The following is a 25,525-nucleotide window of genomic DNA, read 5'->3' as shown; positions in this document are numbered from 1 at the left end:
CAGGCGGGCTCTGGCACTCTCCCTGGGTTGACCGACCACCTCTCTAACTCCTCCCAGGTTGTCTCATACCTCTGACCATGCTGCTTGGTCCTTTGGTGGTGGGAAGTTCTGTCACGGCCGTTAAAAGAACTAGACCAAGGTGCATCGTGGTGAGCAGGCGGGAGGGGGGACAGGCGGTTGGGGGGGAACATTTTCTCTTTTATTCGAAATAACGCCAACAAAACAAACCGTGAAGCTTAAGGCTATGTGCCATCAAACAAAGTTAACTTCCCACAAAAAAAGGGTACCTTAAGTATGGTTTGCAATCAGAGACAACGATAGCTGTCCCCGATTGAGAACCATTCCCGGCCAAAACATAGAAATAGAAAATCATAGAAACACAAAACATAGAATTCCCACCCCAACTCACGCCCTGACCAAACCAAAATAGAGACATAAAAAGGATCTTTAAGGTCAGGGCGTGAAAGACTGACTGACTAGAACCAAACAAACCTAAACAAACTACTGACTGACTGACTAGAACCAAATAAACTACTGACTGACTGACTAGAACCAAATAAACTACTGACTAACTGGCTAGAACCAAATAAACTACGGACTAACTGACTAGAACCAAATCAACTACTGACTGACTGACTAGAACCAAATAAACTACTGACTGACTGACTAGAACCAAATAAACTACAGACTGACTGACTAGAACCAAATAAACTACTGACTAACTGACTAGAACCAAATAAACTACTGACTGACTGACTAGAACCAAATAAACTACTGACTGACTGACTGACTAGAACCAAACAGACCCAAACAAACTACTTACTGACTGACTAGAACCAAATAAACTACTGACTGACTGACTGACTAGAACCAAACAGACCCAAACAAACTACTTACTGACTGACTAGAACCAAATAAACTACTGACTAACTGACTAGAACCAAATAAACTACGGAGTAACTGACTAGAACCAAATAAACTACTGACTAACTGACTAGAACCAAATAAACTACGGAGTAACTGACTAGAACCAAATAAACTACTGACTAACTGACTAGAACCAAATAAACTACGGAGTAACTGACTAGAACCAAACAGACCCAAACAAACTACTTACTGACTGACTAACTGACTGACTAGAACCACAAAGACTAAGGGCTAGATTCAATCTACCCCCTCCCCCTTTAAGGCTATTTATCTTTTTAAATCAATATTACCTCATTCACAAGACCACATTCACAGTAAATGCTACATATGTCGGCTTAATCAAAAGCGACCTTTAAATATCAATCACGCTATAACGCGGATATTCCGTTGTCCGTATTGAATCTAGGCCCAAGGCTGAAAACAAAGCAGAGCTGAACCACACGGACCCAACAACCCAGCGAAGCTTTCCCTCTCAGACAGATCACAAACTGATTGGACGAAGAATATACAATACAGAACTTTATAGTATTTTTTTTTCCTGAACATACATCCAACCCCAAGTGAAAGTTACTTTGAGGACACCAGAAACCTCTTAAACACATCTCTCAGCTGCCGTCTGATGCACTTTAGATGGTTTAAGTTAGAATAGCTCCTCCCAAATGCTGAAGAACCTGGAGTAGAGGAAATGACAGCAGTTAAAGGGGCAATCTGCTGTTGCTACATCTATTTTCGGACTGTTTACCCTCAAAACATGGTTGAAAACTATAATTTCATATAATGTATCCTCGGTCCTTGCATCCATAGCGCCCGTCTATGAATTTGAGATTGGTTACATTTCTCTAGCCCGAACCCTCAGCTTTTTACTGAAAGAGTGGCGGGGAGAACACTTTGTTATTGTTTAAAGTGCAGATTAGCCCCTTAAAGCATGGTGTTACACAGGGCACAAAGGCTTGTAGTGTGTCTCGTTCTGAGGAAATGTTTCAGTCAGGGGTTAGGTACCCACCCTTAGCCTAATGACCCTGAGCACACAACAAAGACAGAGCTGTTGTGTTTGCAGTTTGCACGGTCAATCCAGTGTATGTATGTGTGCACGTGTATGTGTATATGTGTGTGTGTGTTGTGTGCGCGTGTGTGTGTGCGTGTGTGTGTGTGTGCGTGCGTGTGTGTGTGTTTGTGTGTGTGTGTGTGTGTGCGTTTGTGTGTGTGTGTGTGTGTGTGCGTTTGTGTGTGTGTGTGCGTTTGTGTGTGTGTGTGTGTGTGTGTGTGTGTGTGTGTGTGTGTGTGTGTGTGTGTGTGTGTGTGTGTGTGTGTGTGTATTTGTGTGAGTGTGTGTGTGTGCCTAGCAGGTTTGGAATAAAACATGTTTGAAAGTTTTGCAGGGGAAACAGTTAGTCCGTTATTTTCAGGGGTCAGGTGGTCGGCTACGAAGGCGGTTGGGGGACAGGTGGTTGGGGTACATGCGGTTGGGGGGTCAGGTGGTTGGGGGTCAGGTGGTTGGGGGTACAGGCGGATGGGCGGGACAGGCGGTTGGGGGACAGATGGTTGGGGGGACAGATGGTTGGGGGGAACAGGCGGTTGGGGGACAGGCGGTTGGGGGGACAGGTAATTGGGGGGGACAGGTTGTTGGGGGGACAGGCGGTTGGGGGTTCAGGTGGTCGGCTACGAAGGCGGTTGAGGGGGTCAGGTGGTTGGGGGGACAGGCAGTTGGGGAGACAGATGATTGGGGGACAGGTGGTTGAGGGGGACAGGCGGTTGGGGGGACAGGCGGTTGGGGGGGGACAGATGGTTGTGGGAACAGGTGGTTGGGGGGACAGGCGGTTGGGGGGTTCAGGTGGTCGGCTACGAAGGCGGTTGAGGGGTCAGGTGGTTGGGGGGACAGGCAGTTGGGGGACAGGTGGTTGGGGGGGACAGGCAGTTGGGGGACAGATAGTTGGGGGACAGGTGGTTGGGGGGGACAGGCGGTTGGGGTACAGGCGGTTGGGGGGGACAGGTGGTTGGGGGGGACAGGCAGTTGGGAGGACAGGCAGTTGGGGGGACAGGCGGTTGGGGTACAGGCGGTTGGGGAGACAGGCTGTTGGGGGACAGGCAGTTGGGGTACAGGCGGTTCAGGGGACAGACGGTTGTTGGGGGACAGGCAGTTGGGGTTACAGGCGGTTGGGGGGGCAGCCAGTTGGGGGACAGGAGGTTGGGGGTATAGGCGTTTGGGTTTGGGGGACAGGCGGTTTGGAGGGACAGGCGGTTGGGGGGGACAGGCTGTTGGGGGGACGGGCGGTTGGGGGACAGGCTGTCGGCTACGAAGGCGGTTGGCAGGACAGGCGGTTGGGGGACAGGCGGTTGTGGGTACAGGTAGTTGGGGGGACAGGCAGTTGGGGGGGCAGGCGGGTGGGGGGGACAGGCGGATGGGGGGGACAGGCGGGTGGGGGGGACATGCTGTTGGGGGACAGGCGGATGGGGGACAGGCGGATGGGGGGGACAGGCGGATGGGGGAAGAGGTGGATGGGGGACAGGCGGATGGGGGGGACAGGCGGTTGGGGGGACATGCGGATGGGGGGACAGGCGGATGGGGGGACATGCTGTTGTGGGGACAGGCGGATGGGGGGGACAGGCGGATGGGGGGGACAGGCGGATGGGGGACAGGCGGATGGGGGGGGACAGGCGGATGGGGGACAGGCGGATGGGGGAACAGGCGGATGGGGGACAGGCGGATGGGGGGACAGGCGGTTGGGGGGGACATGCGGATGGGGGGACAGGCGGATGGGGGATCAGGCGGATGGGGGACAGGCGGATGGGGGACAGGCGGTTGGGGGACATGCGGATGGGGGGACAGGCGGATGGGGGACAGGCGGATGGGGGACAGGCGGATGGGGGGACATGCTGTTGGGGGACAGGCGGATGGGGGACAGGCGGATGGGGGACAGGCGGATGGGGGAAATGCTGTTGGGGGACAGGCGGATGGGGGGACAGGCGGATGGGGGGACATGCTGTTGGGGGGACAGGCGGATGGGGGGGGACAGGCGGATGGGGGGGACATGCTGTTGGGGGGACAGGCGGATGGGGGACAGGCGAATGGGGGGACAGGCGGATGGGGGGGACAGGCGGTTGGGGGCTAAAAGAGCTTTAAATGAATTTAGTTGCTTTTAATGAAATTTTGAAGAATTGGAGAGTTCAGTTTTCTGCGCAGACAGTGACTAGTCCCACACCAATTAATGACACCATTATCCAAATAATTGGATGTTGCTGTCAACTCAATCCAAAGTCTCATCATAAATCTTGAAACAAAAAGAGACCCTGTGTTAGGAATGTGTGTGTGTGTGTGTGTGTGTGTGTGTGTGTGTGTGTGTGTGTGTGTGTGTGTGTGTGTGTGTGTGTGTGTGTGTGTGTGTGTGTGTGTGTGTGTGTGTGTGTGTGTGTGTGTGTGTGTGTGTGTGTGTGTGCGTGTGTGTGTGTATTTCCATGTTTGAGCCATTCCCTATTAGTCCGTTTAAAGTCAGTTCATGCTTCAGTGGTTCTGATTTATTTTGTTTTATTTTGTGTTCAGATTTCTCTGTGCGTTCGTGTTAATGGGTTAATTCATAAAGTTCATTCATTAAAAATGTTATTTCAGCTTCTGTGAATGTTCTTTTTAATGGGTGGACAGCCCAGTAGGAAACCATGTTCTTTTTAATGGGTGGACAGCCCAGTAGGAAACCATGCTCTTTTTAATGGGTGGACAGCCCAGTAGGAAACCATGCTCTTTTTAATGGGTGGACAGCCCAGTAGGAAACCATGCTCTTTTTAATGGGTGGACAGCCCAGTAGGAAACCATGCTATTTTTAATGGGTGGACAGCCCAGTAGGAAACCATGCTCTTTTTAATGGGTGGACAGCCCAGTAGGAAACCATGCTCTTTTTAATGGGTGGACAGCCCAGTAGGAAACCATGCTATTTTTAATGGGTCAACAGCCCAGTAGGAAACCAGACTATTTTTAATGGGTGGACAGCCCAGTAGGAAACCATGCTATTTTTAATGGGTGGACAGCCCAGTAGGAAACCATGCTATTTTTAATGGGTCAACAGCCCAGTAGGAAACCATGCTATTTTTAATGGGTGGACAGCCCAGTAGGAAACCATGCTATTTTTAATGGGTGGACAGCCCAGTAGGAAACCATGCTATTTTTAATGGGTGGACAGCCCAGTAGGAAACCAGTAAACTGTCTGACCAACTGACAGCTGGAGCCACAGACAACAAACTGATTTTTTCAACACTTGTTTGTGTGTGTGGGGGGGTTTATTCATATTTGCTCCTTCACTGAAGTCATGTTGAATTTCAGCATTTTCAGTTTGTTTTGTGGTATGAGTTTGCTTAGAGATTACAGAGATTGTTGGACGGAACAGTCTGCCAAGCAATACGAGAGAGAGAATGAGAGCGAGAGAGAGAGAGAGAGAGCTGGGAAATATTAACTTGATTTCATGATGTGCATGATGAAACGATTGTTCCTTTGCCTCAAATGGTTCTCCTCACGTCTTCTAACTGACTCCTTTAGAACACAATAGAATCTGGGCCGTAGAATAGTGTTGATCAAGTGATGTCACATCGTTATTTGGAATTGATGACAAGCTTGGCACACCTGTATTTGGGTTTCCAACATTTTTCTCTGCAAATCCTCTGAAGCTCTTTCCGTTGCTGCACAGCTATTTTCAGGTCTCTCCAGAGATGTTTGATCAGGTTCAAGACCGGGTTCTGGCTTGACCCGAAGCCACTCCTGCATTGTCTTGGCTGTGAGCTTAGGGTCGTTGTCCTGTTGGAAGGTGAACCTTCGCCCCAGTCTGATATCCTGAGCACTCTACAGCAGTTTTCATCAAGGATCTCTCTGTACTTTGCTCCGTTCATTGTTCCCTCGATCCTGACTAGTCTCTCAGTCCCTGCCGCTGAAAAACACCCCAACAGCATGATGCTGCCACCACCATGCTTCACCGTAGGGATGGTGCCAGGTTTCCTCCAGATGTGACGCTTAACATTCAGGCAAAAGAGTTCAATTTTGGTTTCATCAGACCAGATAATCTTATTTCTCATGGTCTGAGAGTCTTTAGGTGCCTTTTGGCAAACTTCAAGTGGGCTGTCATGTGCCTTCTTCTGAGGAGTGGCTTCAGTCTGGTTTTCCCTGACCAAGGACCTTGAGCTCAATTTCAAGTCTCATAGCAAAGGGTCTGAATACTTATGTAAATAAGGTATTTCTGTTTGTTTTTTTAATAACTTTGCTAAAATGTCTAAAAAACAGTTTTTGCTTTGCCATTATGGGATATTGTGTGTAGATTGTTGAGGATTTTTAAAAATTTAATCTATTTTGGAATCAGGCTGTAATGTAACAAAATGTGGAAAAAGTCAAGGGATCTGAATACTTTTCGAAAGCACTGTATGTCATAGACACACTGTACAGTACACATCAAAACGTTTCTCAGGCCAGTGTTTTAATAAGGCACATTTAGGTGCCCAGAATATCTTAGAGCTAGCGCCATTCATTGATAGATGTACTTGATGAAAAGATATTCATTATTATTATATTATTATTATATATTATATTCACTTCTGTCTGACCTCTGACCTCTAACTTTCCTTTACCACAGCTGTGGGAGACCGTACATAAAGCTGAGCCATGGGGAGGGATCCATGGACAAAGGGGACAGGATCCACCGGACAGGTACAACCATCCTTTTAACTGAGCTTCTCATCTCTGCCAGTGATACCTTCCCCTTCCTCACCACTACCGTTTTCAAACTATTGAGCCGAGCTGTACTGTACTCATGGACTCTTCTTCTATCGTTTAGCTCATGGGTGTCAAAATTTGGCCCGCGGGGTAATTATATTTGGCCCGCGAGACAATACCAAATTACTACTAGAGCTGGCCCGCCGGTATTATACAGCGCATTCACCACTAATACTACGAATCCCATAATGCTCTGCTGTTTTCGCGCGCCAATCAGGACAGGACCCAGAAACGCTCTCTCCTCTGTGACAGTAGTCATAGCAACATCATTAAATTATATATTGTATGGTAATAAGCGATGCTTGTTCCATATTCAATGTTAAAGCAAAACTTGTTTGGGTCCATATTAAAAGGTTAATTTGTTCAATGTTGGCCCGTGACTTTGTTCAGGTTTTACATTTTGGCCCACTGGGTATTTGAGTTTGACACCCCTGGTTTAGCTTGTCATCTCTGCCAGTGTTACCTTTCCTTCCACATCATTGAGCCAAGTTGTATTGTACTGCTCTGGCCTGGTTATGCGTCCATCACAGGAACTGTGCTAGAGAGGACAATGATTGTATGAAATGGATACTCCTGTCCCAGAGTGGATATTACTTGTGTGTGTGCTTTGCAGCAGTGCTGAATGCTTTGCGGCAGGGTTGAAGGCTTTGCAGCAGTGCTGAATGCTTTGCGGCAGGGTTGAAGGCTTTGCAGCAGTGATGAATGCTTTGCAGCAGTGCTGAATGCTTTGCAGCAGTGCTGAATGCTTTGAAGCAGTGCTGAATGCTTTGCGGCAGGGTTGAAGGCTTTGCAGCAGTGCTGAATGCTTTGCGGCAGGGTTGAAGGCTTTGCAGCAGTGCTGAATGCTTTGCGGCAGGGTTGAAGGCTTTGCAGCAGTGCTGAATGCTTTGCGGCAGGGCTGAAGGCTTTGCAGCAGTGCTGAATGCTTTGCGGCAGGGTTGAAGGCTTTGCAGCAGTGCTGAATGCTTTGCGGCAGGGTTGAAGGCTTTGCAGCAGTGCTGAATGCTTTGCGGCAGGGTTGAAGGCTTTGAAGCAGTGATGAATGCTTTGTAGCAGTGTTTAATGCTTTGAAGAAGTGCTGAATGCTTTGTAGCAATATTGGATTCTTTGCAGCAGTGCTGAATGCTTTGTGAGAATCCCGTCTCCATGGTGAGACAATGACCATAGGAGTTAGTTGGGAAGACAAGACGAGCAGATCTGATACCAGGCTGATCCTGTCTCACAACAGAGATGTGTGATGTGTTTTTGCAGCAGTGTTGAATGCTTTGAAGGTGTTGTCCCATCTCCATGGTAACGCTTTCTCTGTACCCCAATCAGAGGATCAGGTGGTGGCATCGTCAGACTACGACAGTACCCACGAGGCCAACCACAGCGACAGCAGCGACGTAGCGCCGACAGAGGAGGGGGACGCAGAAGGGGGCAAAAACACCCCCCAAATGCTCATCATGCTACCTGCAGAGGTGAGAAACAGCCACAGCAACCGTAGAGGTAGCTCTAGTTTTCTTTTTCACACTTCTTTCTAGGTCTAAATCTTTTAGGCCAGGGGTATTCAACCCTTACCCTACGAGGTCCGGAATAGTGCTGGTTTTCTTTTCCACCTGATAATTCGAGTTCAAACCCCCGAGCTGACAAGGTACAAATCTGTCGTTCTGCCCCTGAACAGGCAGTTAACCCACTGTTCCTAGGTCGTCATTGAAAATAAGAATATGTTCTTAACTGACTTGCCTGGTTAAATAAAGGTTAAAAAAAATATATATATAAAAAATAAAAAAATACAGTGGAGCTGGCTGTCTAGATTTGGACTTGAGGGTTATTATTGGCTTATTCCTCAGGCAGAGGCACAACCACCTCAGAAGACAAAAGTTAATTTACTAACAACATAACATTCAGTGCTTGTAGATTGGCACCACCAACCATCTATATCTGACCCCCTTATGACATGTTTATGACCTACAGTAGATTGGCACCTCCAGCTGTCCATGTCTGGCCCCCTTGTGACATGTTGATGACCTACAGTAGATTGACACCTCCAGCTGTCCATGTCTGGCCCCCTTATGACATGTTGATGACCTACAGTAGATTGACACCTCCAGCTGTCCATGTCTGGCCCCCTTGTGACATGTTGATGACCTACAGTAGATTGACACCTCCAGCTGTCCATGTCTGACTCCCTTATGACATGTTGATGTCCTACAGTAGATTGGCACCACCAGCCATCTATATCTGACCCCCTTATGACATGTTGATGTCCTACAGTAGATTGGCACCACCAACCATCTATATCTGACCCCCTTATGACATGTTGATGACCTACAGTAGATTGACACCACCAACCATCTATATCTGACCCCCTTATGACATGTTGATGACCTACAGTAGATTGACACCTCCAGCTGTCCATGTCTGGCCCCCTTGTGACATGTTGATGACCTACAGTAGATTGACACCTCCAGCTGTCCATGTCTGGCCCCCTTGTGACATGTTGATGTCCTACAGTAGATTGACACCACCAACCATCTATATCTGACCCCCTTATGACATGTTGATGTCCTACAGTAGATTGACACCACCAACCATCTATATCTGACCCCCTTATGACATGTTGATGTCCTACAGTAGATTGGCACCACCAACCATCTATATCTGACCCCCTTATGACATGTTGATGTCCTACAGTAGATTGGCACCACCAACCATCTATATCTGACCCCCTTATGACATGTTGATGTCCTACAGTAGAGTGGCACCACCAGCCATCTATGTCTGGCCCCCTTATGACATGTGTATGTCCTACAGTAGATTGGCACCACCAACCATCTATATCTGACCCCCTTATGACATGTTTATGTCCTACAGTAGATTGGCACCACCAACCATCTATATCTGACCCCCTTATTTACATTTACATTTAAGTCATTTAGCAGACGCTCTTATCCAGAGGACATGTTTATGTCCTACAGTAGATTGGCACCACCAACCATCTATATCTGACCCCCTTATTTACATTTACATTTAAGTCATTTAGCAGACGCTCTTATCCAGAGGACATGTTTATGACCTACAGTAGATTGGCACCACCAGCCGTCTATATCTGGCCCCCTTATGACATGTTTATGACCTACAGTAGATTGGCACCACCAGCCGTCTATCTCTGGCCCCTTATGACATGTTTATGACCTACAGTAGAGAGAGAGAACATTTTCTGATATTTAATAAGACCATATAAAGGTTCATAAAGACATTATAAAGGCTTATAACATGTCTATGGCCTCTGTAGGAAAAGCCCCAGCTGGCCCCGGAGCCATTAGTGATGGAGGACTTGGAGCCCCTAATGAGCCACCTCAACCAATGGAACTTCCCCATCTTCAGCTTGATGGAGAAGACCCAGGGCAAATGTGGCCGCATTCTCAGCCAGGTGAGACCAGCTACTGTACAGCCTAGTCAGGTGAGATGTAACCAGGTGAGACCCGCTACTGTACAGCCTAGTCAGGTGAGATGTAACCAGGTGAGACCCGCTACTGTACAGCCTAGTCAGGTGAGCTCTAACCAGGTGAGACCAGCTACTGTACAGCCTAGTCAGGTGAGACCCGCTACTGTACAGCCTAGTCAGGTGAGATGTAACCAGGTGAGACCAGCTACTGTACAGCCTAGTCAGGTGAGACCCGCTACTGTACAGCCTAGTCAGGTGAGATGTAATCAGCTGAGACCAGCTACTGTACAGCCTAGTCAGGTGAGACCCGCTACTGTACAGCCTAGTCAGGTGAGATGTAATCAGCTGAGACCAGCTACTGTACAACCTAGTCAGGTGAGACCAGCTACTGTACAGCCTAGTCAGGTGAGATGTAATCAGCTGAGACCAGCTACTGTACAGCCTAGTCAGGTGAGATGTAATCAGCTGAGACCAGCTACTGTACAGCCTAGTCAGGTGAGACCCGCTACTGTACAGCCTAGTCAGGTGAGATGTAATCAGCTGAGACCAGCTACTGTACAACCTAGTCAGGTGAGACCAGCTACTGTACAGCCTAGTCAGGTGAGACCCGCTACTGTACAGCCTAGTCAGGTGAGATGTAACCAGGTGAGACCCGCTACTGTACAGCCTAGTCAGGTGAGCTGTAACCAGGTGAGACCAGTTACTGTTACAGCCTAGTCAGGTGAGCTGTAACCAGGTGAGACCAGCTACTGTACAGCCTAGTCAGGTGAGACCAGCTACTGTACAGCCTAGTCAGGTGAGATGTAACCAGGTGAGACCAGCTACTGTACAGCCTAGTCAGGTGAGACCAGCTACTGTACAGCCTAGTCAGGTGAGACCAGCTACTGTACAGCCTAGTCAGGTGAGATGTAACCAGGTGAGACCAGCTACTGTACAGTCTAGTCAAATCAAATCAAATCAAATGCATTTATATAGCCCTTCGTACATCAGCTGATATCTCAAAGTGCTGTACAGAAACCCAGCCTAAAACCCCAAACAGCAAGCAATGCAGGTGTAGAAGCACGGTGGCTAGGGAAAACTCCCTAGAAAGGCCAAAACCTAGGAAGAAACCGAGAGAGGAACCAGGCTATGAGGGGTGGCCAGTCCTCTTCTGGCTGTGCCAGGTGGAGATTATAACAGAACATGGCCAAGATTTTCAAATGTTCATAAATGACCTGCATGGTCCAATAATAATAAGGCAGAACAGTTGAATCTGGAGCAGCATCACGGCCAGGTGGACTGGGGGCAGCAAGAAGTCATCATGTCAGGTAGTCCTGAGGCATGGTCCTAGGACTCAGGTCCTCCGAGAGAGAGAAAGAAAGAGAGAAAGAGAGAATTAGAGAGAGCACACTTAAATTCACATAGGACACCGAATAGGACAGGAGAAGTACTCCAGATATAACAAACTGACCCTCGCCCCCCACACATAAACTGCTGCAGCATAAATACTGGAGGCTGAGACAGGAGGGGTCAGGAGACACTGTGGCCCCATCCGAGGACACCCCCGGACAGGGCCAAACAGGCCCTCTAGTGGTGTGGGGGCTGTGCTTTGGCAAAGTGGGTGGGGTTATATCATCCTGAGACAAGGCTGAGTATAGCTCACAAAGATCTCCGCCACGGCACAACCCAAGGGGGGGTGGCACCAACTAGTCAGGTGAGCTGTAACCAGGTGAGACCAGCTACTGTCCAGTCCAGTCAGGTGAGCTGTAACCAGGTGAGACCAGCTACTGTCCAGTCGAGTCAGGTGAGCTGTAACCAGGTGAGGCCAGCTACTGTCCAGTCTAGTCAGGTGAGATGTAACCAGGTGAGACCAGCTACTGTACAGCCTAGTCAGGTGAGATGTAATCAGGTGAGACCAGCTACTGTACAGTCTAGTCAGGCGAGCTGTAATCAGGTGAGACCAGCTACTGTACAGTCTAGTCAGGCGAGCTGTAACCAGGTGAGACCAGCTACTGTCCAGTCTAGTCAGATGAGATGTCACCAGGTGAGGACAGGTACTGTACAGTCGAGTCAGGGGAGATGTAACCAGGTGAGACCAGCTACTGTACAGTCTAGTCAGGGGAGATGTAACCAGGTGAGTACAGGTACTGTACAGTCTAGTCAGGGGAGATGTAACCAGGTGAGGACAGGTACTGTACAGTCTAGTCAGGTGAGATGTAACCAGGTGAGACCAGCTACTGTACAGTCTAGTCAGGTGAGATGTAACCAGGTGAGACCAGCTACTGTCCAGTCTAGTCAGGTGAGATGTAACCAGGTGAGACCAGCTACTGTACAGTCTAGTCAGGGGAGATGTAACCAGGTGAGGACAGGTACTGTACAGTCTAGTCAGGGGAGATGTAACCAGGTGAGGACAGGTACTGTACAGTCTAGTCAGGGGAGACGTAACCAGGTGAGGACAGGTACTGTACAGTCTAGTCAGGGGAGATGTAACCAGGTGAGGACAGGTACTGTACAGTCTAGTCAGGGGAGATGTAACCAGGTGAGGACAGGTACTGTACAGTCTAGTCAGAGGAGATGTAACCAGGTGAGGACAGGTACTGTACAGTCTAGTCAGGGGAGATGTTACCAGGTGAGGACAGGTACTGTACAGTCTAGTCAGGGGAGATGTTACCAGGTGAGGACAGGTACTGTACAGTCTAGTCAGGGGAGATGTAACCAGGTGAGGACAGGTACTGTACAGTCTAGTCAGGGGAGATGTAACCAGGTGAGGACAGGTACTGTACAGTCTAGTCAGGGAGATGTTACCAGGTGAGGACAGGTACTGTACAGTCTAGTCAGGGAGATGTAACCAGGTGAGGACAGGTACTGTACAGTCTAGTCAGGGGAGATGTTACCAGGTGAGGACAGGTACTGTACAGTCTAGTCAGGGGAGATGTAACCAGGTGAGGACAGGTACTGTACAGTCTAGTCAGGGGAGATGTAACCAGGTGAGGACAGGTACTGTACAGTCTAGTCAGGGGAGATGTTACCAGGTGAGGACAGGTACTGTACAGTCTAGTCAGGGGAGATGTTACCAGGTGAGGACAGGTACTGTACAGTCTAGTCAGGGGAGATGTAACCAGGTGAGGACAGGTACTGTACAGTCTAGTCAGAGGAGATGTAACCAGGTGAGGACAGGTACTGTACAGTCTAGTCAGGGGAGATGTTACCAGGTGAGGACAGGTACTGTACAGTCTAGTCAGGGGAGATGTTACCAGGTGAGGACAGGTACTGTACAGTCTAGTCAGGGGAGATGTTACCAGGTGAGGACAGGTACTGTACAGTCTAGTCAGGGGAGATGTAACCAGGTGAGGACAGGTACTGTACAGTCTAGTCAGGGGAGATGTTACCAGGTGAGGACAGGTACTGTACAGTCTAGTCAGGGGAGATGTTACCAGGTGAGGACAGGTACTGTACAGTCTAGTCAGGGGAGATGTTACCAGGTGAGGACAGGTACTGTACAGTCTAGTCAGGGGAGATGTTACCAGGTGAGGACAGGTACTGTACAGTCTAGTCAGGGGAGATGTAACCAGGTGAGGACAGGTACTGTACAGTCTAGTCAGGGGAGATGTTACCAGGTGAGGACAGGTACTGTACAGTCTAGTCAGGGGAGATGTTACCAGGTGAGGACAGGTACTGTACAGTCTAGTCAGAGGAGGTGTAACCAGGTGGGGACAGGTACTGTACAGTCTAGTCAGGGGAGATGTTACCAGGTGAGGACAGGTACTGTACAGTCTAGTCAGGGGAGATGTAACCAGGTGAGGACAGGTACTGTACAGTCTAGTCAGGGGAGATGTAACCAGGTGAGGACAGGTACTGTACAGTCTAGTCAGGGGAGATGTTACCAGGTGAGGACAGGTACTGTACAGTCTAGTCAGAGGAGATGTAACCAGGTGAGGACAGGTACTGTACAGTCTAGTCAGGGGAGATGTAACCAGGTGAGGACAGGTACTGTACAGTCTAGTCAGGGGAGATGTAACCAGGTGAGGACAGGTACTGTACAGTCTAGTCAGGGGAGATGTTACCAGGTGAGGACAGGTACTGTACAGTCTAGTCAGAGGAGATGTTACCAGGTGAGGACAGGTACTGTACAGTCTAGTCAGGGGAGATGTAACCAGGTGAGGACAGGTACTGTACAGTCTAGTCAGAGGAGATGTTACCAGGTGAGGACAGGTACTGTACAGTCTAGTGAGGGGAGATGTAACCAGGTGAGGACAGGTACTGTACAGTCTAGTCAGAGGAGATGTTACCAGGTGAGGACAGGTACTGTACAGTCTAGTGAGGGGAGATGTAACCAGGTGAGGACAGGTACTGTACAGTCTAGTCAGGGGAGATGTTACCAGGTGAGGACAGGTACTGTACAGTCTAGTCAGGGGAGATGGAACCAGGTGAGGACAGGTACTGTACAGTCTAGTCAGGGGAGATGTAACCAGGTGAGGACAGGTACTGTACCGTCTAGTCAGAGGAGGTGTAACCAGGTGGGGACAGGTACTGTACAGTCTAGTCAGGGGAGATGTTACCAGGTGAGGACAGGTACTGTACAGTCTAGTCAGGGGAGATGTAACCAGGTGAGGACAGGTACTGTACAGTCTAGTCAGTGGAGATGTAACCAGGTGGGGACAGGTTAGAATAGTTCATCTTCTGCCATTGAAGCATTCTCAGCCAGGTGAGAGAAACAACCAATTAGATAGGCTGATGGTCAACCATCTATCATTGAGCAGGCACTGTGTCAACAAAGTGTGTTTGTCTGGTGAGAATCTGATTGGTTGTTTGAGACAGAAGCGGTGGCCTCGAGGTTAGAGAAGTGGGCAGGTAACTGGTGGGTTGCCGGTTTGTGCAGGGAAATCTACAGGAAGTGATCCGGCAGCCGGAGGGTTTCCAACTTCAATATCGCATACTACTGTCGTTGTACCCTTGAGCAAGGCACTTTAACCCTAAGTGTTTCAGGGGTGCTACGTTGCTCCCAGTCTGCGATGAGTGTCAGGTTGGGTGCTGTCACAGAGTAAATTAAGAATATCTGTACAGTTAAAGCGAGTGTCGAGACGTCTATGAGAATGAGGCTGTCTATAAGCCCATAGACCATTCAGTGTCAATCAAAGAGTTTGTCTGAAGGGTGAGAATGTGATTGGTTCTGTGAGCTCTCTAACTCTCTGTGTTCGTTCCAGGTCTCTCACAGGCTTTTTGAAGACACAGGCCTATTTGAGACCTTCAAGATCCCGGTTCACGAATTCATGAACTACTTCCATGCTTTGGAGAATGGCTACAGAGACATACCATGTAAGAACCTGTTTTAACTTAATGACTCTGCTCTCTTAAAAGCTCATTTTTTACCCTAATGACTCTGTTTTGCAGACACAGATTAAGCCTAGTAGAGTACATTTTTAGTCCAGCACTAGACTTAATCTGTGCCCGAGAAACTGTCCCTTAATGTTTTACGTTTGTTTTCCATAGTATATTGAAGTTGAGTTAAAAGTGTCATACCATCAGTATTCCGCAAGAGGGCGATGTTACACCATTTTTCTTTCAACTCTCCATTAACACTAGTTTACGGTACAATCTCTCCATATCCTTTTCACTCTATAGCAGAAACAGAAACAGTGTGGCCTAGTGGAAGTTATCACTACTGAGATGTCTCATATTCTCTCCCTTTCGCTCTCTAGTCTTGGTAAATATATATATATATATTTGTTTTAATCAATCAATCCAGATCACAACAGAATCCACGCTACAGACGTTCTCCATGCTGTCTGGTACCTCACTACCCAGGCCGTACCAGGTCTGCCCAGCCTCATCACTGACCATTGCTCTGCCAGCGACTCAGGTGGGTACCAGGGTTGAACTGACTTACCTAGTTAAATAAAAGGTTAAATAAAAAATGTAATGAAAAAAATGAAAAAGTGACTTGAATTACAAGCCAATCAAACAGTCTAATTGAATCATCATGGCTCTTGCTTGATTTGGCATCAGGAGATTGAAACGTTATTTATTAATAACTTGAATTTTGACTCTATTAGAAGACAACCAATTGTTTGTTTTCTCCTGTTTTTAATATAACATCATTATGTTAGTTACGGTAGTCATCTTGAGTAAGATTTAGATTTTGTACAAACCGAAGAGACTTAAAGAGTCAAGTCTATTTAATAATAGATTGCTATGTCAAGACTCTTAATAGAATTTGTAACAATCAGATTAACTTTGGCCCTTTATTTAATTCAGCCTTTACCGACCATCTCCAGTTACTGTTTTGTAAGTCGTCTCATTAAGATCAACATGTTTGTCACAGTCACGTCAACGCTCTCAGCTGTTCTTATCTGACTGGGGGCTCAGCTTTTAGTCAAAACTAGTGCACTATAAAAGGGAATAGGGTTCCATTTGGGATGCCGTCTCTGAGTACCAAATACTATTTGAAGTTCAGCGATGCATGAGCGGGCATGAAATTGCAACCAGATTAAAGTTCTCCCAACTCCAGATTTTCATAACCTAATTTATAAGCTTTAGTGCCCCAAACTCTTTGATCCGAGCAGAAGTGGATTTAGAGGTTGAGAGTTTGGGGCCTTTGGGGGAGCTTGCTGGTACACTTTTCACACTACTGAGCCAAACCACGGTTTAGCACATTTCAGCACATTTCAGCCACCATAGTGCTGGAAAGGACAATGTAAAAAGAGACTACCTGAGCCGGTACAGTGTGGTTCAGGTTGGAACTATGGTGTGAATCAGACATGGTAGTAGACATTATTACACTTCTCTCCCTCTCCCTCTCCCTCTCCCCCTACCTCTCCCTCTCCCTCTCCCTCTCCCTCTCCCTCTCCCTCCCTCTCCCTCTCCCTCTCCCTCTCCCTCTCCCTCTACCTCTACTTCTCCCTCTACCTCTACCTCTACCTCTACCTCTACCTCTCTCCCTCTCCCTCTCCCTCTCCCTCTCCCCCTACCTCTCCCTCTACTTCTCCCTCTACTTCTCCCTCTCCCTCTCCTTCTACCTCTCTCTTTCTCCTTGGCTCTGCCAGACTCTGACAGTGGCATCACACACAGTCACATGGGCTACCTGGTGTCGAAGACCTACAGCGTGTCGGAGGATGGGTATGGTTGCCTGTCGGGGCTCATCCCAGCCCTGGAGCTCATGGCTCTCTACGTAGCAGCAGCCATGCATGACTACGACCACCCTGGCAGGACTAACGCCTTCCTGGTGGCCACAAGTGCACCACAGGTACACCACTTCTCTGTCAAAGCACTTCCGGCTCAAGTGAAAAAAATAAATAAATAAATCTTCAGTCATATTTTGAACTGTTGTCTGCAGGGAGAGCAGAGATGTTATTTCAGGGATAAGGACAATAGTGGTACAACATTGAAAATGACTTGGATTGTTGTTGTTATGTGTTGTGGAACTGTATGTGTAGATCTCTGACCAGGTTAGAATTGAACAGGACCACAACAGGACTAATCCTCTCGCGTCCTACCTTCCCCTCTCCAGGCAGTGTTGTATAACGACAGGTCGGTGCTCGAGAACCACCACGCCGCCTCTGCCTGGAATCTGTTCATGTCCCGTCCGGAGTATAACTTCCTCGTCAACCTGGACCACGTGGAGTTCAAACGCTTTCGCTTCCTGGTCATCGAGGCCATTCTTGCCACTGACCTCAAGAAACACTTTGACTTCCTGGCAGAGTTCAATGCCAAGGTAAAAAAAAACAATGAATCAATCGATGAATTTAAGTAAGTAAACCTGTGTATTTCATTTTGAGTGTAAGAGCTCTTCAGCTATTGTAGCATGTTGTATGTGAGAGTTCTACTGCCTAACCCCTGGGTTTTTGTAGTGCGGGTTTGTCGTGCTCTCACCTCTGCACTGCATAATCCACACACCCTCATTACAGCTCACTCTCTGTCCACATTGGTCTGTTACACGATCGCAATAGCAGAGTCAAACGTAAGTGTTCTAGAAAATTTGTTAGATATTCTTTTTTTTTAAAGGCTTTTGAGGAACAGTGTGCCAGTACATTTCTGGACCTTAAATATCCTCGTTAACTTAACTAACCCATACGAATAGATGTCTCTATCCCGCAGCTTTTCAGGAAATCATATTTGCAGTCTGAATTATGCTGCTACCATTGGTCGGGACTAAGACTTTCCACTGTTCTGCAGTGAAGCCTTGCCACTGTGCTGCAGTGAAGCCTTTCCACTGTTCTGCAGTGAAGCCTTTCCACTGTTCTGCAGTGAAGCCTTTCCACTGTGCTGCAGTGAAGCCACTGTGCTGCAGTGAAGCCTTTCCACTGTGCTGCAGTGAAGCCACTGTTCAGCAGTGAAGCCTTTCCACTGTGCTGCAGTGAAGCCTTTCCACTGTGCTGCAGTGAAGCCTTTCCACTGTTCTGCAGTGAAGCCTTTCCACTGTTCTGCAGTGAAGCCTTTCCACTGTTCTGCAGTGAAGCCACTGTGCTGCAGTGAAGCCTTTCCACTGTTCTGCAGTGAAGCCTTTCCACTGTTCTGCAGTGAAGCCTTTCCACTGTTCTGCAGTGAAGCCTTTCCACTGTTCTGCAGTGAAGCCATTCCACTGTTCTGCAGTGAAGCCTTTCCACTGTTCTGCAGTGAATCCACTGTGCTGCAGTGAAGCCTTTCCACTGTGCTGCAGTGAAGCCTTTCCACTGTTCTGCAGTGAAGCCTTTCCACTGTTCTGCAGTGAAGCCTTTCCACTGTTCTGCAGTGAAGCCACTGTTCTGCAGTGAAGCCTTGCCACTTCTGCAGTGAAGCTGGTGGCAGTTAGGCACTGCCAGTTATACAACAGATTGCTGTCCTTCCACTAACGCTAACAGTGTTACGCCCATTCAGTGTGTGTGTGTGTGTGTGTGTGTGTTTGTGTGTTTGTTTGTTTGTGTGCACGCGCCACTAAAGCCAACAGAGCAGTGTTGTGTCCTTCATGCTGGCTCTGTTGTACCACAAAGCCTATCACACACGCACACACACACACACACACACACACACACACACACACACACACACACACACACACACACACACACACACACACACACACACACACACACACACACACACACACACACACACACCTTGTACTCATTTCCCCTCCAATTCTTAGAAACCAAATCAAGCTTTCTCTGAAGAGGCCCATTGAATTAGCTGTTGATGTAGCTGCTCCTACGCTCAGGGGTTATTGCATTAGCATAAGAAGAAGAAGCTTGCAGGAGTCTGCTCTGTGTGTGTGTGTGTGTGTGAGGCTTTGTGGTACAACAGAGCCAGCGTGAAAGACACAACACTGCTCTGTTGGCTTTAGTGTTGCACACACACACACACACACACAGACACACACACACACACACACACACATACTGAATGGGCGTAACACTTTCAAAGATGATGCTTTTTTTCTTTGTATTATCTTTTACCAGATCTAATGTGTTATATTCTCCTACATTCATTTCACATTTACACAAACTTCAAAGAGTTTCCTTTCAAATGGTACCAAGAATATGCAAATCTGTGCTTCAGGGCCTGAGCTACAGACAGTTAGATTTGGGTCCTGAGCGACAGACAGTTAGATTTGGGTCCTGAGCTACAGACAGTTAGATTTGGGTCCTGAGCTACAGACAGTTAGATTTGGGTCCTGAGCGACAGACAGTTAGATTTGGGTCCTGAGCTACAGACAGTTAGATTTGGGTCCTGAGCTACAGACAGTTAGATTTGGGTCCTGAGCTACAGACAGTTAGATTTGGGTCCTGAGCTACAGACAGTTAGATTTGGGTCCTGAGCGACAGACAGTTAGATTTGGGTCCTGAGCTACAGACAGTTAGATTTGGGTCCTGAGCTACAGACAGTTAGATTTGGGTCCTGAGCTACAGACAGTTAGATTTGGGTCCTGAGCTACAGACAGTTAGATTTGGGTCCTGAGCTACAGACAGTTAGATTTGGGTCCTGAGCTACAGACAGTTAGATTTGGGTCCTGAGCTACAGACAGTTAGATTTGGGTCCTGAGCTACAGACAGTTAGATTTGGGTCCTGAGCTACAGACAGTTAGATTTGGGTCCTGAGCTACAGACAGTTAGATTTGGGTCCTGAGCTACAGACAGTTAGATTTGGGTCCTGAGCTACAGACAGTTAGATTTGGGTCCTGAGCTACAGACAGTTAGATTTGGGTCCTGAGCTACAGACAGTTAGATTTGGGTCCTGAGCTACAGACAGTTAGATTTGGGTCCTGAGCTACAGACAGTTAGATTTGGGTCCTGAGCTACAGACAGTTAGATTTGGGTCCTGAGCTACAGACAGTTAGATTTGGGTCCTGAGCTACAGACAGTTAGATTTGGGTCCTGAGCTACAGACAGTTAGATTTGGGTCCTGAGCTACAGACAGTTAGATTTGGGTCCTGAGCTACAGACAGTTAGATTTGGGTCCTGAGCTACAGACAGTTAGATTTGGGTCCTGAGCTACAGACAGTTAGATTTGGGTCCTGAGCTACAGACAGTTAGATTTGGGTCCTGAGCTACAGACAGTTAGATTTGGGTCCTGAGCTACAGACAGTTAGATTTGGGTCCTGAGCTACAGACAGTTAGATTTGGGTCCTGAGCTACAGACAGGTAGATTTTGGGTCCTGAGCTACAGACAGTTAGATTTGGGTCCTGAGCTACAGACAGTTAGATTTGGGTCCTGAGCTACAGACAGTTAGATTTGGGTCCTGAGCTACAGACAGTTAGATTTGGGTCCTGAGCTACAGACAGTTAGATTTGGGTCCTGAGCTACAGGCAGTTAGATTTGGGTCCTGAGCTACAGACAGTTAGATTTGGGTCCTGAGCTACAGACAGTTAGATTTGGGTCCTGAGCTACAGGCAGTTAGATTTGGGTCATTTTAGGCCAAAACAGAAAAAAAGGGGCGGATCCTTAAGAGGTTTTTAAAGAGCAACAAGAAAATAACGAGGATATATACAGGGGGTACCGGTACAGAGTCAATGTGCAGGGGGCACAGGTTGATCAAGATAATTGAGGTAATATGTACATGTAGGTAGAGGTAAAGTGATTTTCCCATTGGGGCGGCAGGGTAGCCTAGTGGTTAGAGCATTGGACTAGTAACCGAAAGGTTGCTATATCCCCGAGCTGACCAGTTAAAACTGTTGTTCTGTCCCTGAACAAGGCAGTTAACCCTCTGTTCCTAGGCTGTCATTGAAAATAAGAATGTGTTCTTAACTGACTTGCCTAGTTGAGTAAAAATATAAATAAATAGATGATAAACAGAGAATGGATGGGGACCATGAAAAATGGGTGGGGACATTGACAGTTTGTTGATGATGTGGATACCAAGGAACTAGAAGGTCTCAACCTGCTCCACTACAGCCCTGTTGATGAGATTTGTGGGTGTGCTCAGCCCTCTTTTTCCTATAGTCCACGATCATCTACTTTCTCTTGATCACGTTGAGGTCCTGGCACCACACTGTCTCCCTATAGGCTGTCTCATTGTTCTCGGGGACACATTGTTGTGTCGTCTGCAAACTTAATGAGTGTTGGAGTCATACTTGGCCATGCAGTCGTGGGTGAACAGGTTGTACAGGAGGGGACTGAGCACGCACCCCTGTGGAACCCCATGTTGAGGATCAGCGTGGCAGATGTGTTGTTACCTACTCTTATCACCTGGGGGCGACCGTCAGGAAGTCCAGGATCCAGTTGTAGAGGGCGGTGTTTAGTCCCAGGGTCCTTAGCTTAGTGATGATCTTTGAGGGCACTATGGTGTTGAACGCTGAGCTGTGGTCATTGAATAACATTCTCACGTAGGTGTTCCTTTTGTCCAGGTGGGAAAGGGCAGTGTGGAGTGCAATAGAGACTGCATCATCTGTGGATCTGTTGGGGCGTTATGCATATTGGAGTGGGTCTAGGGATTCTGGGATAGTGTTGGTGATTTGAGCCATGACCAGCCTTTCAAAGCAATTCATGGCTACCGACGTGAGTGCTACGGGTCAGTGCTACGGGTCAGTGCTACGGGTCAGTGCTACGGGTCAGTGCTACGGGTCAGTGCTACGGGTCAGTGCTACGGGTCAGTGCTACGGGTCAGTGCTACGGGTCAGTGCTACGGGTCAGTAGTCATTTAGGCAGGTTACCTATGTTGGTCGCTTGAAACACATTGGTATTAAAGACTCGATCAGGGACAGGTTAAAAATGTCAGTGAAGACACTTGCCAGTTGGTCAGCGCACGCTCGGAGTACACACCCTGCGGTCTTGTGAATGTTGACCTGTTTAAAGGTCTTACTCACATCGGCTACGGAGAGCGTAGTCACACAGTCGTCCGGAACAGCTTGTACTCTCATGCATGCTTCAGTGTTGCTTGCCTCGAAGCGAGTATAGAAGTAATTTAGCTTGTTTAGTAGGCTCGTGTCACTGGGCAGCTCACGGCTGTGCTTCCTTTTGTAGTCCATAATAGTTTGTAAACACTCCTACATCAGACGAGTGTCAGAGCCAGTGTAGTAGGATTCAAGCACTGAGTCACCACTAGGCCCACCCAGTAATGAGGAATACATTAAATAAAATAAAAGGGTTTTGAGGAAGATTATTATTCAACCTAGAAGTCAAATCATTATTATTAAAGAGGATTAAAGGGTGAATCTAAAATATGGAATGTTGAAGCTACGGAATTCTTAAATCAGGAATCCAATTTAAATGTTACATTCTTGGTTAACTGACAACTGATTTTCCATGTTTTTGAACCGCGTACATATATATTTTTTCAGATATGTGATAGATGAAAGGTTTTGTATAGTAAGTGCCCTAATGTACTATATAAGTTCACAAAGCATTTTTATAGGTTAACATATTTTGTCTCTGTCTGTTACCATAGGTAGGTGATGACGTGACGAGGGGTATTGATTGGTCCAATGAGAATGACAGACTGCTGGTGTGTCAGATGTGCATCAAGCTAGCTGACATCAATGGCCCACTGAAACACAAGGACCTGCACCTACAGTGGACCAAGGGCATCGTCGATGAGTTCTACGAACAGGTCAGATTCTCTCTCTATCTCACACACACACAAACAGACACTGAAACACAAGGACCTGCACCTACAGTGGACCAAGGGCATCGTCGATGAGTTCTACGAACAGGTCAGATTCTCTCTCTATCTCACACACACAAAACAGACACTGAAACACAAGGACCTGCACCTACAGTGGACCAAGGGCATCGTCGATGAGTTCTACGAACAGGTCAGATTCTCTCTCTATCTCACACACACACAAACAGACACTGAAACACAAGGACCTGCACCTACAGTGGACCAAGGGCATCGTCGATGAGTTCTACGAACAGGTCAGATTCTCTCTCTATCTCACACACACACAAACAGACACTGAAACACAAGGACCTGCACCTACAGTGGACCAAGGGCATCGTCGATGAGTTCTACGAACAGGTCAGATTCTCTCTCTATCTCACACACACACAAACAGACACTGAAACACAAGGACCTGCACCTACAGTGGACCAAGGGCATCGTCGATGAGTTCTACGAACAGGTCAGATTCTCTCTCTATCTCACACACACACAAACAGACACTGAAACACAAGGACCTGCACCTACAGTGGACCAAGGGCATCGTCGATGAACACGTGAGATCCAAATCAAACCCTAGCCCCTACACTCTAGCCCCTACACCCTCGCCCCTACACCCTAGCCCCTACACTCTAGCCCCTACACTCTAGCCCCTACACTCTAGCCCCTACACTCTAGCCCCTACACTCTAGCCCCTACACCCTAGCCCCTACACCCTAGCCCCTACACTCTAGCCCCTACACTCTAGCCCCTACACTCTAGCCCCTACACCCTAGCCCCTACACTCCAGCCCCTACACCTTAGCCCCTACACCCTCGCCCCTACACCCTAGCCCCTACACCCTCGCCCCTACACTCTAGCCCCTATACCCTCGCCCCTACACTCTAGCCCCTACACTCTAGCCCCTACACCCTAGCCCCTACACCCTAGCCCCTACACTCTAGCCCCTACACCCTAGCCCCTGCACCCTAGCCCCTACACCCTAGCCCCTACACCCTAGCCCCTACACCCTAGCCCCTACAGTCTAGCCCCTACACCCTAGCCCCCCACCACACACACACACACACACACACACACACACACACACACACACACACACACACACACACACACACACACACACACACACACACACACACACACACACACACACACACGTGGGAGTAAAATAAGTCACATGCTTTCAATTCCGAGGCGATGGTTTGGATTCTCATCCCATTTCTCAGAAGTAACCACAAGTCCAACAGATAATAACACATACGATAGATTCATGGGACTGGAAGGTTTCATGGGACTGGAAGGTTTCATGGGACTGGAAGGTTTCATGGGACTGGAAGGTTTCATGTGCTAGTGGAAGGTTTCATGTGCTTTAGTGGAAGGTTTCATGTGCTAGTGGAAGGTTTCATGTGCTAGTGGAAGGTTTCATGGGACTGGAAGGTTTCATGGGACTGGAAGGTTTCATGGGACTGGAAGGTTTCATGTGCTAGTGGAAGGTTTCATGTGCTTTAGTGGAAGGTTTCATGTTCTAGTGGAAGGTTTCATGTTCTAGTGGAAGGATTCATGTGCTTTAGTGGAAGGTTTCATGTTCTAGTGGAAGGTTTCATGTTCTAGTGGAAGGTTTCATGACCTAGTGGAAGGTTTCATGTCCTAGTGGAAGGTTTCATGTGCTAGTGGAAGGTTTCATGTGCTAGTGGAAGGTTTCATGTTCTAGTGGAAGGTTTCATGTTCTAGTGGAAGATTTCATGTCCTAGTGGAAGGTTTCATGTCCTAGTGGAAGGTTTCATGTCCTAGTGGAAGGTTTCATGTGCTAGTGGAAGGTTTCATGTGCTAGTGGAAGGTTTCATGTGCTAGTGGAAGGTTTCATGTGCTTAGGGAAGGTTTCATGTGCTAGTGGAAGGTTTCATGTGCTAGTGGAAGGTTTCATGTGCTAGTGGAAGGTTTCATGTTCTAGTGGAAGGTTTCATGTTCTAGTGGAAGATTTCATGTCCTAGTGGAAGGTTTCATGTCCTAGTGGAAGGTTTCATGTCCTAGTGGAAGGTTTCATGTGCTAGTGGAAGGTTTCATGTGCTAGTGGAAGGTTTCATGTTCTATTGGAAGGTTTCATGTGCTAGTGGAAGGTTTCATGTGCTAGTGGAATGTTTCATGTCCTAGTGGAAGGTTTCATGTGCTAGTGGAAGGTTTCATGTGCTAGTGGAAGGTTTCATGTCCTAGTGGAAGGTTTAATGTACTAGTGGAAGGTTTCATGTTCTAGTGGAAGGTTTCATGTCCTAGTGGAAGGTTTCATGTGCTAGTGGAAGGTTTCATGTGCTAGTGGAAGGTTTCATGTTCTAGTGGAAGGTTTCATGTGCTTTAGTGGAAGGTTTCATGTTCTAGTGGA

General features: G+C 47.9%; 1 protein-coding gene across 2 annotated transcripts in view; it reads left to right on the top strand.

Moving 5' to 3' along the window:
- LOC118382422 (cGMP-inhibited 3',5'-cyclic phosphodiesterase 3A-like) overlaps positions 1 to 25,525 on the top strand; it is a 251,175-nt gene that overhangs the window by 217,507 nt on the left and 8,143 nt on the right. Inside the window, exons 6-13 of one of the 2 annotated variants that reach the window (XM_052466553.1) lie at positions 6,531 to 6,604; positions 7,988 to 8,130; positions 9,948 to 10,115; positions 15,284 to 15,395; positions 15,826 to 15,939; positions 17,123 to 17,322; positions 17,587 to 17,790; positions 22,936 to 23,097. In XM_052466553.1, coding sequence (XP_052322513.1) covers positions 6,531 to 6,604; positions 7,988 to 8,130; positions 9,948 to 10,115; positions 15,284 to 15,395; positions 15,826 to 15,939; positions 17,123 to 17,322; positions 17,587 to 17,790; positions 22,936 to 23,097 — 1,177 coding nt within the window. The remainder of the gene's footprint in view (positions 1 to 6,530; positions 6,605 to 7,987; positions 8,131 to 9,947; positions 10,116 to 15,283; positions 15,396 to 15,825; positions 15,940 to 17,122; positions 17,323 to 17,586; positions 17,791 to 22,935; positions 23,098 to 25,525) is intronic. The other variant, XM_052466554.1, reaches the window with a different exon arrangement.

The sequence above is a fragment of the Oncorhynchus keta genome, chromosome 17 (genome assembly GCF_023373465.1).
Source record: "Oncorhynchus keta strain PuntledgeMale-10-30-2019 chromosome 17, Oket_V2, whole genome shotgun sequence".
In the NCBI taxonomy this organism is placed as follows: Eukaryota; Metazoa; Chordata; class Actinopteri; order Salmoniformes; family Salmonidae; genus Oncorhynchus; species Oncorhynchus keta.
This window is presented reverse-complemented; position numbering and strand designations above follow the sequence as displayed.